Below are 14,279 nucleotides of genomic sequence, written 5' to 3'. Positions count from 1 at the left end.
CCTCCAACTCTGGTTTCCATTTGGGGATACACAGTTGATCTAGAAATTGCTGATGGAGATCAGCATATAGTTTACAATTAAGAACTATATGTGTAAGTGTTTCCACCAGGTGGTCTTCACATGGGCAAGTTCTTTCTCCTTCCACCCTGCCTGAGAACCTTCCCCAAAGGAGGTTTGATGGATTTGAATTAAACCTGGCCAGCGAAAATTCCCCTTTTTCTTGAGGGTTAAGCAGAAATTCAAGGTAATTGTGGTTAGTTTCTTGTGCCCAAGGCCTAGTGTTATTGGAAGAGTCCCACCAAGGGCTGCTTTAGGTCAGTGGAACAACAGCAACAACAACAACTTGTATCCCACCCATCAGACTGGGTTGCCCCAGCCAATCTGGTTTCCAACAGAGTATAAAAGAACACACAATACATCAGACACTAAAAACTTCCCAATACAGAACTGCCTTCCGATGTCTGTGAAAGGTGGCCAAAAAGGTGGACATAAGTATTTTCCCTAAGTGGCCAAGGCAGTTTTGGCTCCCTGCATATATGTCTTTAGGGGGCCAGGCCCCCTCAATATTCAGAGGATGTTGCACTCGGGCCTCTCCAATCCTCTGGAGAAGCTGGTGCCTCTGCTACTGGAGAATTGTCTCACCTGGTGAAGTGACAACCAACATTTTTTGATCACCCTTGGGATCCCTTCCACTTCTGCAATTCTACAGTTCTGTGACAATCCCAACGCCCCACTCTTTCCTGGTCCACAGATGCCCACATCCTCCCATTTAAACTTAGGGAGACTGGTTTCTGGAGATATTTCTGTCAATCTCCTGTTCTCTGGCCAATCAGCTCTCTGCACCATTTAGCCAATTTCTAAACTGGAGGGGGTTCCATTTCTGGACTCCTCTTGTACTAATAAATACACCAACATCATTTTAAAGCAGGCAGGTCTGAAAAGCTTGCAGGCTTGAAGACTGAATTTCAGCCGTAAGATTAGGCTTCTAAGACCCGTGCTTATATATATATATATATATATATATATATATATATATATATATATATGTAAAGGCTTGTTAAACTCCTGCAGAATTAAGGGTGGGAGATACACTTAATCTAACAGCTCTTTTATGGGATCTTCTCTGGTGTTTTTAATTTGCTTCTCCGATACCCAAGCTGTTAGTGAGAGTAGGAAGAAAAGTCCATTTGAAACAGATAATTAAGCCAGGTTATTGGTGCACAGCAAGGAGAATTGATGCACCCGGTCTGTATTTGCACACTGGGAGACAGTATTAACCAAGGCTGTGCTCCAGAGCCTGCTTCAGCACTTCTGATTGGCCTCCTTATTCAATTCAGATCTTGGGGAAGGGGTGCTCGCCACAGACCCAATATCCACAGCAATAGTTGGAACACCAAACCTTCAGTCTTCCCATTGACAAATGGGCCCTAACTCTGTGGCTTGTTTCACACATGTACACAGAACCTGCTAATATAGTAGCCCCCAAAGAAGGGATTAACTTTGTGAAATTTCAGACATGTAGATGCAGGAGGTTCTGGGCTAGCTGCAATGAAAGCTTGTTTCCCAAAAAAAGTATGTTTGCAAAAGTAAACCATAATAGCCTACTAGGTGGAAATGAAGAAATTACAGCAGCCCAGTCAATTGCACAAAGGTCCTAGGACAGATGGCGTTTCTGGATGGCATTCATGCCTCTGAATTGGTCCACAACCTGCTTTGTGGATGAAATGAAATAAATGGAATGTGAGTGGGGGAGGATGGTCTCCCCAACATCGCTTGCCTTCACCATGCTGGTTCTGCACCCCTGATTCCTCTGCCATAAAGATTGTTGGCATTGATAGTGGAGTTGTGATAGAGGGGGATGTTGTGTTAGTGACCTGCTGGCAGGCTTCCTGGAAAACATGTGGCTGGTGACTAGCAATGCCGGGCTAGGGAGGTCTTTTGTCTGATCCTGTGGGGTCTCTTCTGGTTTTGACCATGAGTGCCTACAATGGGGGAGGATCTTCAGACCTCGTGGTGCTCTTCCTGGATCACATGATGACTATACTAGATGGTCTGAGCAAGAGAACAGTTTTGATTTTTAATACTGGGGATTCCTCACCTCCACACACCCACACCCAAAATAGTCAGAAATAATGGTGCTGTGAAGAGTGCATGTGTTTCTGTGCATATTAACATTGAGAGAATGGGAGGCTAAATCTCGTTCAGTAAAATACTTTCATAGAATTGTAGGGTTGGAAGGGATCCCAAAGGTCATCAATCCAACACTCTGCAATGCAGGCATCTCCACATGACAGATGGCCATCCCACCTCTGCTTAAAAACCTGCAATGAAGGAGAGTCCGCCACCTGCCAAGGGAGTCCTCTCTGCTGTCAAACAGCTCTTCGTCTATCATAATGTTTTTCCTGACATTTAGTCAGAATCACCTTTCTTTCAACTTGAACCCACTGGTTCAGGTCCTACCTTCCGGAGCCGGAGAAAACAAGCTTGCTCTATCTTCCATGTGATAGTCCTTTAGATATTTGAAGATGGCTCTCATCGGGTGCACCAACTCGTAGGAGCAGAGGTTTTTTCGGTTCCCTCAATATTTGCTGGCAGGGGGCCAGGCCCCCTCAATGTGGATGAGGAGCAAGAGGAGACTGAGCGCAGAACCAAGCGTGGTGCAATTCAGTGACCGGCTCCTCCTGAACATGTCACATGTGTAAGAGCTGTTCGACAGTGGAATTTGCTGCCAAGGAGTGTGGTGGAGTCTCCTTCTTTGGAGGTCTTTAAGCAGAGGCTTGACAACCATATGTCAGGAGTGCTCTGATGGTGTTTCCTGCTTGGCAGGGGGTTGGACTCGATGGCCCTTGTGGTCTCTTCCAACTCTATGATTCTATGATTCTATGTGTGTGACGCGCACAATGCATCCCGGGCCCCCTCAATCTTAGGTGCAAGACAGCACAAAAAGAAGTATGGGTGAGCCCTTATTTAGATACCACCTATATATGTAAATGGTAATGGATTAATTAATAATAAAGAAGCAAGTTTGTTCGGCTTGCACTTGTTGTTGCTGTTGTTGTTAATTGCATTTATATCCCACATTTTTCTAGCGTTCATGGTTTTCCCCCTCCTCATTTAATCCCCATAATAACCCTGTGAGGTGGCTTAGACTGAGAGGCAATGACTGGCTCACAGTCAACCAGAGAGCTTCATGGCTGAGTGGGAATTTGAACCCTGGCAACCTAGCAGTTTGAAAGCACATCAAAGTGCAAGTAGATAAATAGGTACCGCTCCGGCGGGAAGGTAAACGGTGTTTCCATGCACTGCTCTGGTTTGCCAGAAGTGGCTTAGTCATGCTGGCCACATGACCCGGAAGCTGTACGCCGGCTCCCTCAGCCAATAAAGCGAGATGAGTGCCACAACCCCAGAGTCGGCCACGACTGGACCTAATGGTCAGGGGTCCCTTTACCTTACCTAATTCCAGGTCCTAGTTATACACTCTAACCACTATACCACACCTAATGACTCCCTTTTTAGCCATACATCTTCCTCCCAAACAGAAAGGCCTGCTTATTTCAGCTTTCTGTTCCCCCACAGCCAAGCCCCTTCCAAAGTCTTTGTTAACTTGTTCTCTTCTGGAAGCCCCTTCCTTCCCCTTTGTCTTAATTCTTGCTCGTAATCACGAATAATGGAGCTGTTAAGAGTCTGGCACCTCTAATGTTATTATCACTTTGAAAATTAATTGTTTCAGCTTATGGTAGTTATCGTGCTACAACTTAAGACGGTGAAATTGGATTCTTAAATAGCAAGCCACGAAGCACTGCAGTGTGTCTTGAAATCAAGCTGGAGTTGGCCATCCATCTCTGTGAGATTCCAGTCATTTCCACGGTCTTATTAGTGAAATCTGCAGCATAAAATAAATCTTGCTGTCTCTTAGAACAAGGAAAAAATACAAACTAGGAGTGGGGCTGGAGGAGTCAGCTCTGCCTCTCCAATAGAATTGTCCGAGTTGGTGTTTCAGTTTTCTTGGGTGAAAATTAAGGAAAATGCATTTGATTATAACAGATGATGAATTAAATTCATACAATCACAGTATTATAGAGTTGGGAGGGACTCCAGGGGTCATCTAGTCCCAACGCCCTGCAATCCCTCCCTCCAACTCTTTGATTCTATGAGTTGTGTGAATCAACCGAACATGTGTTGCAATTGGATCATGAATTGAGAACTTCTGTTTAGATTAAATGAACTTGAGTTTTGTAGCATTCCTCCACCAAAATAATGGGAAGTTTTGCGTTTCTTTCCTACTTTTTCCTCTAGGACTCCAGCTATGATAGGCTGTTCTTTTGTGGTGAACCGGAAGTTCTTTGGAGAAATTGGACTTCTTGATCCAGGAATGGATGTTTATGGTGGAGAGAACATAGAGCTTGGAATTAAGGTCAGTGAGAAGCTTGCAATTAGATGATGAAAGTTAGGAGCCAATAAGACTGAAATCCTTCTCCTGCTTCCTCTCATGCCATCACTCTAGAAATATGATTTGTGACATATTACATGCCATTTTTAGGATCTTTATTGCAAAAAAAAGTCGTAGTAAATTTCACTCAGTGGTTCTCAGGAATCTTCTCATTTCAGACCTAGGCTATGTAAACACTAACCTATCTGTAGCATAAAAATGTAGTTTTTCCTCAATCTGGAATCATTCATGCTCTTCCTCAACATGCTGCTTCCAATCTAGATTGCTTACAGATCCTGACCTTCACAAGGATGGGAATGGTGACTTGATACACATTTGAAAACCCTCCTCTCAGTTTGGTTACCCATGTATTTCCCTCCCTGCACATTCTCCAAGTGAATAAAGAAGGAGGTGGTGATTGCAGTGGTGATTGAGAGCCAGTGTGGTGTAGTGGTTAAGAGCGGTAGTCTCGTAATCTGGGGAACCGGGTTCGCGTCTCCGCTCCTCCACATGCAGCTGCTGGGTGACCTTGGGCCAGTCACACTTCTTTGAAGTCTCTCAGCCTCACTCACCTCACAGAGTGTTTGTTGTGGGGGAGGAAGGGAAAGGAGAATGTTAGCCGCTTTGAGACTCCTTAGGGTAATGATAAAGCGGGATATCAAATCCAAACTCTTCTTCTTCTTCTTCTTGCAGTCTTGTTTTAAGCCCCCCCCCACAACAACATTGTCAGGTATGGATACGCATACACCCCACAAACATTTGTTTTCACCTGTTTCCAAATGGACACATTATGGGACAAGCAGGAATCCATCTGCAATGAGCTTTTATTTTTGGAATCAAACCATTTTTTTCAGGAAGGGCAAAGAATAAGCCATAGATCTAGACTGTGGGGGCTACATAGTAAAATCAAGCACTGAGTCTCTCTTGAGTCTAGAATAAAATGTCATGTGTTTACAGCCTACCAAAGCTGAAGAAATTCAGCCTAGGTTGAGAGGTTAGTCAAAGGGAAAGAAGTTCAAGTGAAGGAGTTATCAAGGAACAGGCAACATTAAATCTAGTGGCAATGGGGCAAATCAGCTCTGACTAGGCTCGAGAGATGAACTGTTTCCCCTAAATGTGTGTGGGGAAGGGGGAGTCATTTTCCTCCAGCTCCAATTATGAGACAGATCAGACCCTCCATGCACCCACTCATCTTGAGTCGCTGTTGGAAGATTAACATTTGGAAAGTTGCTTATGCAATCAAACAAAAGTCCTTTTTTTTTTTAAGTTAAATTTAGAATTGGCCACATGCAGGAGGCTTAAAACAATCAGCAAAAGTGCTGGAGCCATATCAACATGGAGATGTTAAGAGGAGAATTAATTTGTACCTGATAATTGCCTGAGAAACAAAGGCATATATATAAATGCCAAAGGATATAAATAGCTGATGAGTCTGCATGTGAATGTTTCATTATACCTGATGCACAAGCAGCCCTTTTGAATCCCATCCACCCACCAGAACAATGAATCTGGCTTCTATTATATTCATGTAAAACATTTTCGCCGGGTGCACTTATAGTAACAATGATGCCCTGTTATCATTTTTATAATACAATGATGTGTCACTGAATTTATGACTTATGACTAGGTTGTACTTTGAATGGTGTCATGTTCAGAAATAGAAGCAGGGCATTTTTTCCCCCACTCTGTGATGATATTCAGCCCATCTGAAGTCCATGTGGCGTTACCAGCTTGGAACAGACAGACTCCCCAATTCTCAGACCTAGAAACTACTTACCCGCACTGACTCTGTCTTAGCAGGATTCAGGTTTCAGCTTATTGACCCTCATTCATTTCACTGCTGCATCCAGCCAGTGGTTCAGCTTACGCACAGCCTCTCTTGACTCAGATTTAATGAAAAAGACATCATCATGCCTATGACACTGTACCCCCAAATCTCCTGATGACTGTTCCCAACAGTTTCATATGGAGGTCAAATAACATTGGGGACAGAATCAGGTCTTACTGCACCCCAAAGCTAAGCTGCCAAGATGTCTCATGTAGTCCCCCAATACTATTCTCTGGTGCCAGTAATTGCATGTAAGAGTGGAGCCACTGTAAAACCACGCAGAGGCAGTCCAGGAGGATACCATGGTCAATAGCAGAGAGATCTGACAGCAGCTGCAGAGTTGCAGTATCTGCCTCGAACAAGGTCATTTTCCAGGGTGACCAGGACCAATTCCCTTCTGAACCCAAACTAGAAGGCTCCAGACAACATTTCCTCCAATGGTGCCTCCATGCAACTAGAGGGAGTTCTGGTTGATGAAGTGTCTCAGCCCCAGCTGACAAAGGGTCAAGGTGAGTTAGGCAGATGTGTGAGTTCAGCAGCAGAGCCGCCAGGGCACCCCACTCTGCCCAGCAAAATCCTAAACTCTCATAAACTAAAACAAAGAAACACGAAGGTTGGAAGTGTTTTGCATTATCTGCAATATGTATGACAGTCTCCTCATTGGGTATGCCTAAAATGCAGTGAGCTCCTGGCTCTCTGGGAACAAGTTTATTCCCTTGAGGCCAAGACAGCAGACCCGGAAAAGGTAAGAAATGTAGTGAGAATGGTGGATGAAGCTTTGGGGGACATTATAAATGTGCCCCACTACCATAATGACATCTCCCCTGCTGTTGGAGACAATTAAGGTCTCTCAGAAGGAGTCCATCACCTTGAGGAAGAGGGAAACATTTCCTTAGAAGGGACCAATTTCTTGAGGGATGAATATCTTTTATGGGTGGGGGGATCCATTGTCACATCAGGGGAGGTAGGAAAAGGTAAAACAGGAAAACACTGGCTGCTAGGGCCTGAATATGTGGAGCAACCACTACAGAATATTTGCCCTTCGTGCTCTGCAAAAGGATTAGAGCCTATATCAACTAAACAAATCTTGAATTGGTTCTAAGCTATTAGCTGTGTAGAGTCACTGGTCAGATTAATTATATTTTGATAGAGACGATGTTCAAGAGGCAATCAGCATCTACTGGGGTGACCATTGATGCCTGGAATTAGCATACCGAAATGATTAGAGATCTGAAAGCCTTCTCCGAGCAGACTTCTCTCTCTCTTTTTGCAGCAGGACCTTTCTTTTCAAACAACTGTTCTCCATATCATTCCTCGAGCAGGCTAGAAAAGAGAGAAGAAAGCGAGCTTTATAGCTGACAGCGGAAATCGTACTTGTAATACTAATAATATTCTGCTTGGAAATATTGAATGGAGGAGCAGTAAAGTTTCAGATCTTCAAGGCAGATGGTGTCTCTCACAAAGCGTTACTGCATACATCATTGGGTCAAACCCAAGCCAGGATGTATGTCTGCCAAATGTGGAGATGTCCTATGACAGTTTTGCTTTTTGGATGTTTGCACCTTTCAAAATGGGTGCTTCGTTCTGACCTGTGGAGAGGGGTGTGAGAGGGTGCCGTTTTCCATCCTGCCCTGTATTTCTTGCCTGCAACAACTGCTTCTGTTCCGCTGCAGTTCATCCTCTTCCAGAAACTACGTTATCTGCCCCATTACCTACCTTCTGCTTTGGACGAGGGATAAATAAGCGGCAATTGCCCCTCCCATTTCTGTTTTTGTTGGAATTTCTCTGGTATCCCTATCTGTAGTACTTTGCACTCAATTTTATTAGCATCTTTTAATTGCTTATCATTCCGTAATTAAACAAATATCTGAATTCCAATAAAACCAATCTACTATGCCCTATTACATGGCTGCTGTTATGATCAATATATTCCTCAAGTGGCCATCATGACATCCATTTACAATGTATTTATTACTTCATAAAGTGAATCTAATCCATTCCGATATCTTTACCGTAGCAAAAAAAATCAGAAAAATCAAAACATCATTTTATTTCATTTCATCTGAGGACTTGGAGAATATTTAAATGGCCACTATAGATTTCCCATCTTCCAGTTGCACAGAGTTGCTACAGCTTCCGAACAGCCTTTCTGCTTCTTCTGTATATTTCAAGTGGTGATGGGCTTCTGCAGTCCATGTACAAGTAAACCATGAGACTGGATTACTGCAAAGTGCTCTGTTGTGCAAAATTAACACTCTCCCATCTGCTACTGCAAGAATTATAGAACTGTAGAATTGGAAGGGACCCAGGGGTCATCTAGTCCAACCTTCTGCAATGCAGGAATCTTAGCTAAAGCATCCACGACAGATGTGCTTGTGCTGGTGGACACAGAATGTTAGATTCATCCCTCTGTTTGCATTTAGTGCTAGTCTGCTGGGGGGTTTTTTTTTGGGGGGGGATGCCAAGTGGATAAAATAAGGAAAGGAAATACATACAGTACCTTATCTTACCAGATGAAATAGATTAATGTGACCCCTGTCACCAAGTTGCATATAAAATCAGCCATCAGCATGTTTCCTTTACGTTCCTCATCACTGGTGCTTTGGTGTTTGAAAAGCTGCCTGTTTTGTCACAAAAAGGAACCACACAACACCAACCCTCTATGTTTATTACCCTACAATGACCCCCAAATTCAAAAAATTGCATCATCCTTGCCAAAAGTTTGCATTCTTGCAACAACAAAAAACTTTTCAAAATCTTCTTCTTCTTCTTCTTCTTCCTCTTCCTCTTCCTCTTCCTCTTCCTCTTCCTCTTCCTCTTCTTCTGGAAAAAGTCACTCTTGGCACGGCAGCATAATACGACTAAAAACAATAAATATTCCATATGAAGTGCTGGAATAGAAAAGTTAATCCCTCTCCCCACAACAAAATAATTGAAACCATTCCTCGCCCCAGATCTTGGCTGCTTTCTGACATAGTTCTCCCTGGCAATTCTTCAAAGTGCCATGAACTTTAGTTGATTTCTAAGAGACTTTAGTTTCTGCCAGCTGACAGACACATTTTATGCTCAGAGCTGTTATACCATCTATTCCTGACATTTAGGCATGAGATCCGTTGCTTATTTAGCAAAACAGCACCACAGTCAAATCTTCTGTGGTAAGAGGAGATAAAACAGTGAAGACTTAGTGCAAAACACTGATTGATACAGGCAGACTAATGCATTGAAATCTGTTTGATTTATTAAATTTTACTTGGATGAAAATTAGGGTTTTGTAAAATGTAACATTAAGGGCTTACTGCTTGTCAGTGATCCTGTCTTCATGATTGGCCTGAAGTTTGGAAAGGGGCGTTACTTTTCTTCTTAGAGGAGTCCTCTTATAGTAAGGACTTGTCCATACTTTTGCTTGTTCCAAAAAGAAAGAAAGAAGGGGGGGTCTGAGCAGTTTTCTCCTTGTCCTGGACTTTCCAGGCACAGGTTCAAGCAGTTTTACCTTTCCCCCTCCACTTTTAGCTCTAAATCAGAACTAACGGCAATCCGTGGGTTTTCATGGGGATTCATCCGTGGGGATTCATGGTGGGAGGCACCTGGTTCTTCATGTTCAGGGAAAGATGTTCATGAGGGCCCAGTTCTTGTCTAGTCACCTCAGGTGCAATGGTCTCCCTCTCTTCCACTATCAGCTGTGAGCCCTAAACATGCCCTGGCTCCCCATTTGGTGCTCCTGTAGTCTCCATCTCTGTTTCCAGTTCAGTGCTGGATACTGGGGTCATGACAGGCAAAAACAGGCAAAGCAACAGGTGTAAGTTTTGCCTTTGTACATTTGGCTAGTTTTACATACATTCAGCAGGAAATAAATAGATTTTAGAACCAGTCTTGTAACACAAAAAACATCCAGAAATGCCATAACTGATAACAAGGTGTGTGTGTGTGTGTGTGTGTGTGTGTGTGTATCTGTGTATCTGTGTGTAAGAAAACAGATTCAGCACGGTACAAAGAGAACTCCTGCCCGAGATAATTCTGCTCACTGCAACCTCCTGTTATTTCAGTCATGTCTTGCTCTCAATTCCCTGTCCTTCTAATCATTTTTTTCATCATGTTCAGCTTTAAATACCGCATTCACTCTCTCATCATCAGAGCTGATAGAATGACTAATAGATTGACACTGCCCTTTCTCTTGAAGCAGTAGGTGAACATGGGGTCTATAGAAAATTAGATTGGCTTTCAGGATCCTGGGATTTAAGGCTCCTTCTTTCCACTCGGTTAAGTGTGAGCAGAAATTGAGGTGCCATCTGCATTCGGGTGAACAGAAAAACCCAATTCCAACCCTCTAATTGAATTCTTACTTGTTAAGAGTACTTTCACTCAGCTGGAAATCATAGCTCTCCTTTCACTGCATGTTAAGGGTCTCTGGCCAGAGCTGGATTGGAGATTAATAGGTTTCATCTCAAGGTGTGAGTCCCCACCCCTTTTCATTTAACTGCTAGGGATTTATGAAGTTGCTTTGTATAGAGTCCATCTAACTCAGTATTGTATGCACCAACTTTCCTCAAGCTGATGCCCTCAAGATGTTTTGAGCTACAACTCCCATGAGCTCCTGTCTTCTCCTTTGGTGACCAAGTAGACCCACCACTGCTCTTACTTTTGTTGAGGCATCAGAGAAGACACAGACTTCTTTGTTCAGGTGGCTATGAGATTAAAACATAGCTGCATGGAGATTGAGACTTCCCAGTGAACTTTTAAGAAACTTTCCCACATTTTCCACTCTTGCTATTTGGTGGTGGATGGTGGAATGTCTCAGGCTAGAGCTATGTTTCCCAGACTAGGGTCTCCAGCTGCTTTCAGACTGCAGTTCCCATCATCCCTGACGACTGGTCTTGCTAGCTAGGGATGGAGACCCAGGTTTGGGAAACACTGATCTAGAGTCTCTGAGGAACACATTCTCACTAGGAATTGCTCCTGTGTAGTAACAAAGGATGCAATTCCTATTGGGTAAGCTTTTTACTGTTGACAAGATGCCACAATTAGACAGGTAAGAAAACATTGCTTTCCATCCAGCCCTGTGGAATACAGTACTGTTTCTGTCCCTCGGCAATTCATCTTCTTGCAAAAAGTATATTATTCACCTCACTCTCTGCTGTGACAAAATTACGTAAATTACATGAATTACTCAAGTTATGTTTTCTTTATAGCGCCCCATTCATTTAAATCAGCGTTTCTCGAGCTGTTGTTGGTCTGCAGGTCCTGCTAGTTACGGATGCTGGGAGTTGTAGTCCAACAACAGCTGGAGACCCAAGTTTGAGAAACATTTAAATGCAATGCAAATGGGGTGGGGTGGGGCTGTAATCAGTTACATATTTCTTGCAGACCTAAAGCACCAAAAACAAATGCTGAATGTATTCAATGTCTGCTCACATTTCTGTTTTCATTAAGAGTTCTCTGATGTTCTTAGCCACAACATTATTTCCACCTTCAAGTGGGAGCGAATTTGCCCAACCTCAACTGCCCCTGGAAAGAAGACTCCAAATGGTTTTTCCTTGGGGAGTTGCTAGGGAAGGTTCAGCTGGGTCCTTGGGCCAATTGGGATGTGGAGGGAGCTGGTTTCTCCCCAAACAGGATTCTTCCTCCCTCTGCTATATGGGCTTTATGAGTTGCCTATTTGGCAACCTGGCAAGGGACGCAGGTGGCGCTGTGGGTTAAACCACAGAGCCTAGGACTTGCCGATCAGAAGGTCGGCGGTTTGAATCCCCGCCACGGGGTGAGCTCCCGTTGCTTGTTCCCTGCTCCTGCCAACCTAGAAGTTTGAAAGCACGTCAAAGTGCGAGTAGATAAATAGGTACCACTCTGGCGGGAAGGTAAACGGCGTTTCCGTGCGCAGCTCTGGTTCGCCAAAAGCGGCTTAGTCATGCTGGCCACATGACCCGGAAGCTGTACGCCGGCTCCCTCAGCCAATAAAGCAAGATGAGTGCCGCAACCCCAGAGTCGGTCACGACTGGACCTAATGGTCAGGGGTCCCTTTACCTTTACCTTTATTTGGCAAACCCACTTCCAATCCTGAGGATCGCCACGCGACCTGAGTTCACCAGTGCTCTGCCCATTTGGAATTGCCAGCAACTGGTATCCATAGGCATATTTCTACTGGTATGAGTTGTTTGGCAGTGGAACAGATTGTCTCTGGAAGTGGGATGCTTTCCCTCACGAGAGGTTTGTCAGCAATGCGTGGATGACCACCTTTCAAGGATGCGGTAGTGAAACGCTGCACTGAGCAGGGTTTGGCACGATGGTCTTTTCCAGCTGTGTAATTAAATGAAGCAAGTTTTTCCATATCCACCCCCCAAAAGAAAAATTACTGTAAAAGTGTTCTTACGTCCCCATTGCTGTTATCAACTATAATAGTATATAATTACCTCCTAGTGCTCTGATGATTCAGACCGGGGGCTGACTGTTTATTAGGATAAGTAATGGCCTGGGTGAACAGATACTTTTCTTCTGTGTTTTGGGCCCAATCTGCACTACACATGTAAAGCGCCATGATACCTAATCCCCACACAGAACTACAATTCTTGGAGTGGTTTACCCAGAAATCCCCCTTCTTGAGGAACACTTTAATTTTATCAATGCTTAATTATTATTATTTTAATGACTGTTTATTTCCCCTATGTTTTTAGCAATTCTAGTTCTTATCTGTAAGCTGCCCTGTGCCCCATCAGGGGAAAAATGGGGTATAGATTATCATTATCATTATCATTATTACACTGGCAATTGGAGGTCTGTGAGGGGAATTGGGGGAGGGAGTCCTCTTAACAACTCTCAGCACCCTTAACCAACTATGATTCCCAGAATTATTTGAGGGAAGCCATGACTGTTAAATGTATAGAGGCTATAAATGTATAGTGTAGATGGGGACTCAAGGTAAAAGGTAAAGGTAAAGGTACCCCTGCCCGTACGGGCCAGTCTTGACAGACTCTAGGGTTGTGCGCTCATCTCACTCTAGAGGCCGGGAGCCAGCGCTGTCCGCAGACACTTCCGGGTCACGTGGCCAGCGTGACGAAGCTGCTCCGGCGAACCGGCACCAGAGCAGCACACGGAACGCCGTTTACCTTCCCGCTAGAAAGCGATACCTATTTATCTACTTGCACTTAATTGTGCTTTCGAACTGCTAGGTGGGCAGGAGCTGGGACCGAACGACGGGAGCTCACCCCGCCGCGGGGATTCGAACCGCTGACCATGCGATCGGCAAGTCCTAGGCGCTGAGGTTTTACCCACAGTGCCACCCGCATCCCTTCGGGACTCAAGGTAGATCCATCAAAATGATGATGGTGATGATTTATTTCACCTTTCTTCCAATGGACTCAAAGTGGTATACATACTTCACATTTGGATCTAAGTCAAATCAGTCAAAGGCCTGATGGAGATCAATGTTTTATCCTGGCACCTAAAGATATCTAATGATGGCACCAGGTGAACATAAGACATGATCCTCTTGCGAAGCAGCTGGTCATAGATGTTGCCTTGGTTTCCCTGGCTTCCACATACTCCTTGTCTGTCTCCCATTTTCTCTCCCTCTCTAGGTATGGCTCTGCGGTGGCAGCATGGAAGTCCTGCCCTGCTCTCGAGTTGCCCACATTGAGCGCAAGAAGAAACCTTACAACAATAACATTGGCTTTTACACAAAGAGGAACGCATTGCGGGTGGCCGAGGTGTGGATGGATGACTACAAGTCCCATGTGTACATTGCGTGGAACCTGCCACTGGAGGTACAGTTACATAGCTTCACTTGTGAGAACAATCATGGGGATCTCTGTGGGGGGTTGCCTGTTTTGCACAAACACTCCAACTGTGTGACCAGGGCAACAGCCCCCCGGTCCCCACCACTATGCTACTGGTTCCACAATCTAGGGATAACGGCTAAAAAGGCTCCTGTCCCATGCTCCTGTCAGATGCACCAAGTAGATACTAATTCACTGCATATAGATTTATATGGGAGGAGTTTATATTGTAGATATCCTGGCCCTAAACCCTTTTTGT

At 44.3% G+C, this 14,279-nt stretch overlaps 1 protein-coding gene across 1 annotated transcript in view; it reads left to right on the top strand.

Annotated features, from left to right (window-relative positions):
- Positions 1-14,279, top strand: part of GALNT17 (polypeptide N-acetylgalactosaminyltransferase 17) — a 109,197-nt gene that overhangs the window by 81,112 nt on the left and 13,806 nt on the right. Inside the window, exons 6-7 of the mRNA XM_053366492.1 lie at positions 4,297-4,414; positions 13,823-14,008. Of these exons, the coding sequence (XP_053222467.1) occupies positions 4,297-4,414; positions 13,823-14,008 (304 nt within the window). The remainder of the gene's footprint in view (positions 1-4,296; positions 4,415-13,822; positions 14,009-14,279) is intronic.

This window comes from Podarcis raffonei, chromosome 15 (assembly GCF_027172205.1).
Source record: "Podarcis raffonei isolate rPodRaf1 chromosome 15, rPodRaf1.pri, whole genome shotgun sequence".
Lineage (NCBI taxonomy): Eukaryota > Metazoa > Chordata > Lepidosauria > Squamata > Lacertidae > Podarcis > Podarcis raffonei.
The sequence above is the reverse complement of the archived record's forward strand: the minus strand, read 5'-3'. Positions and strand labels throughout refer to the sequence as shown.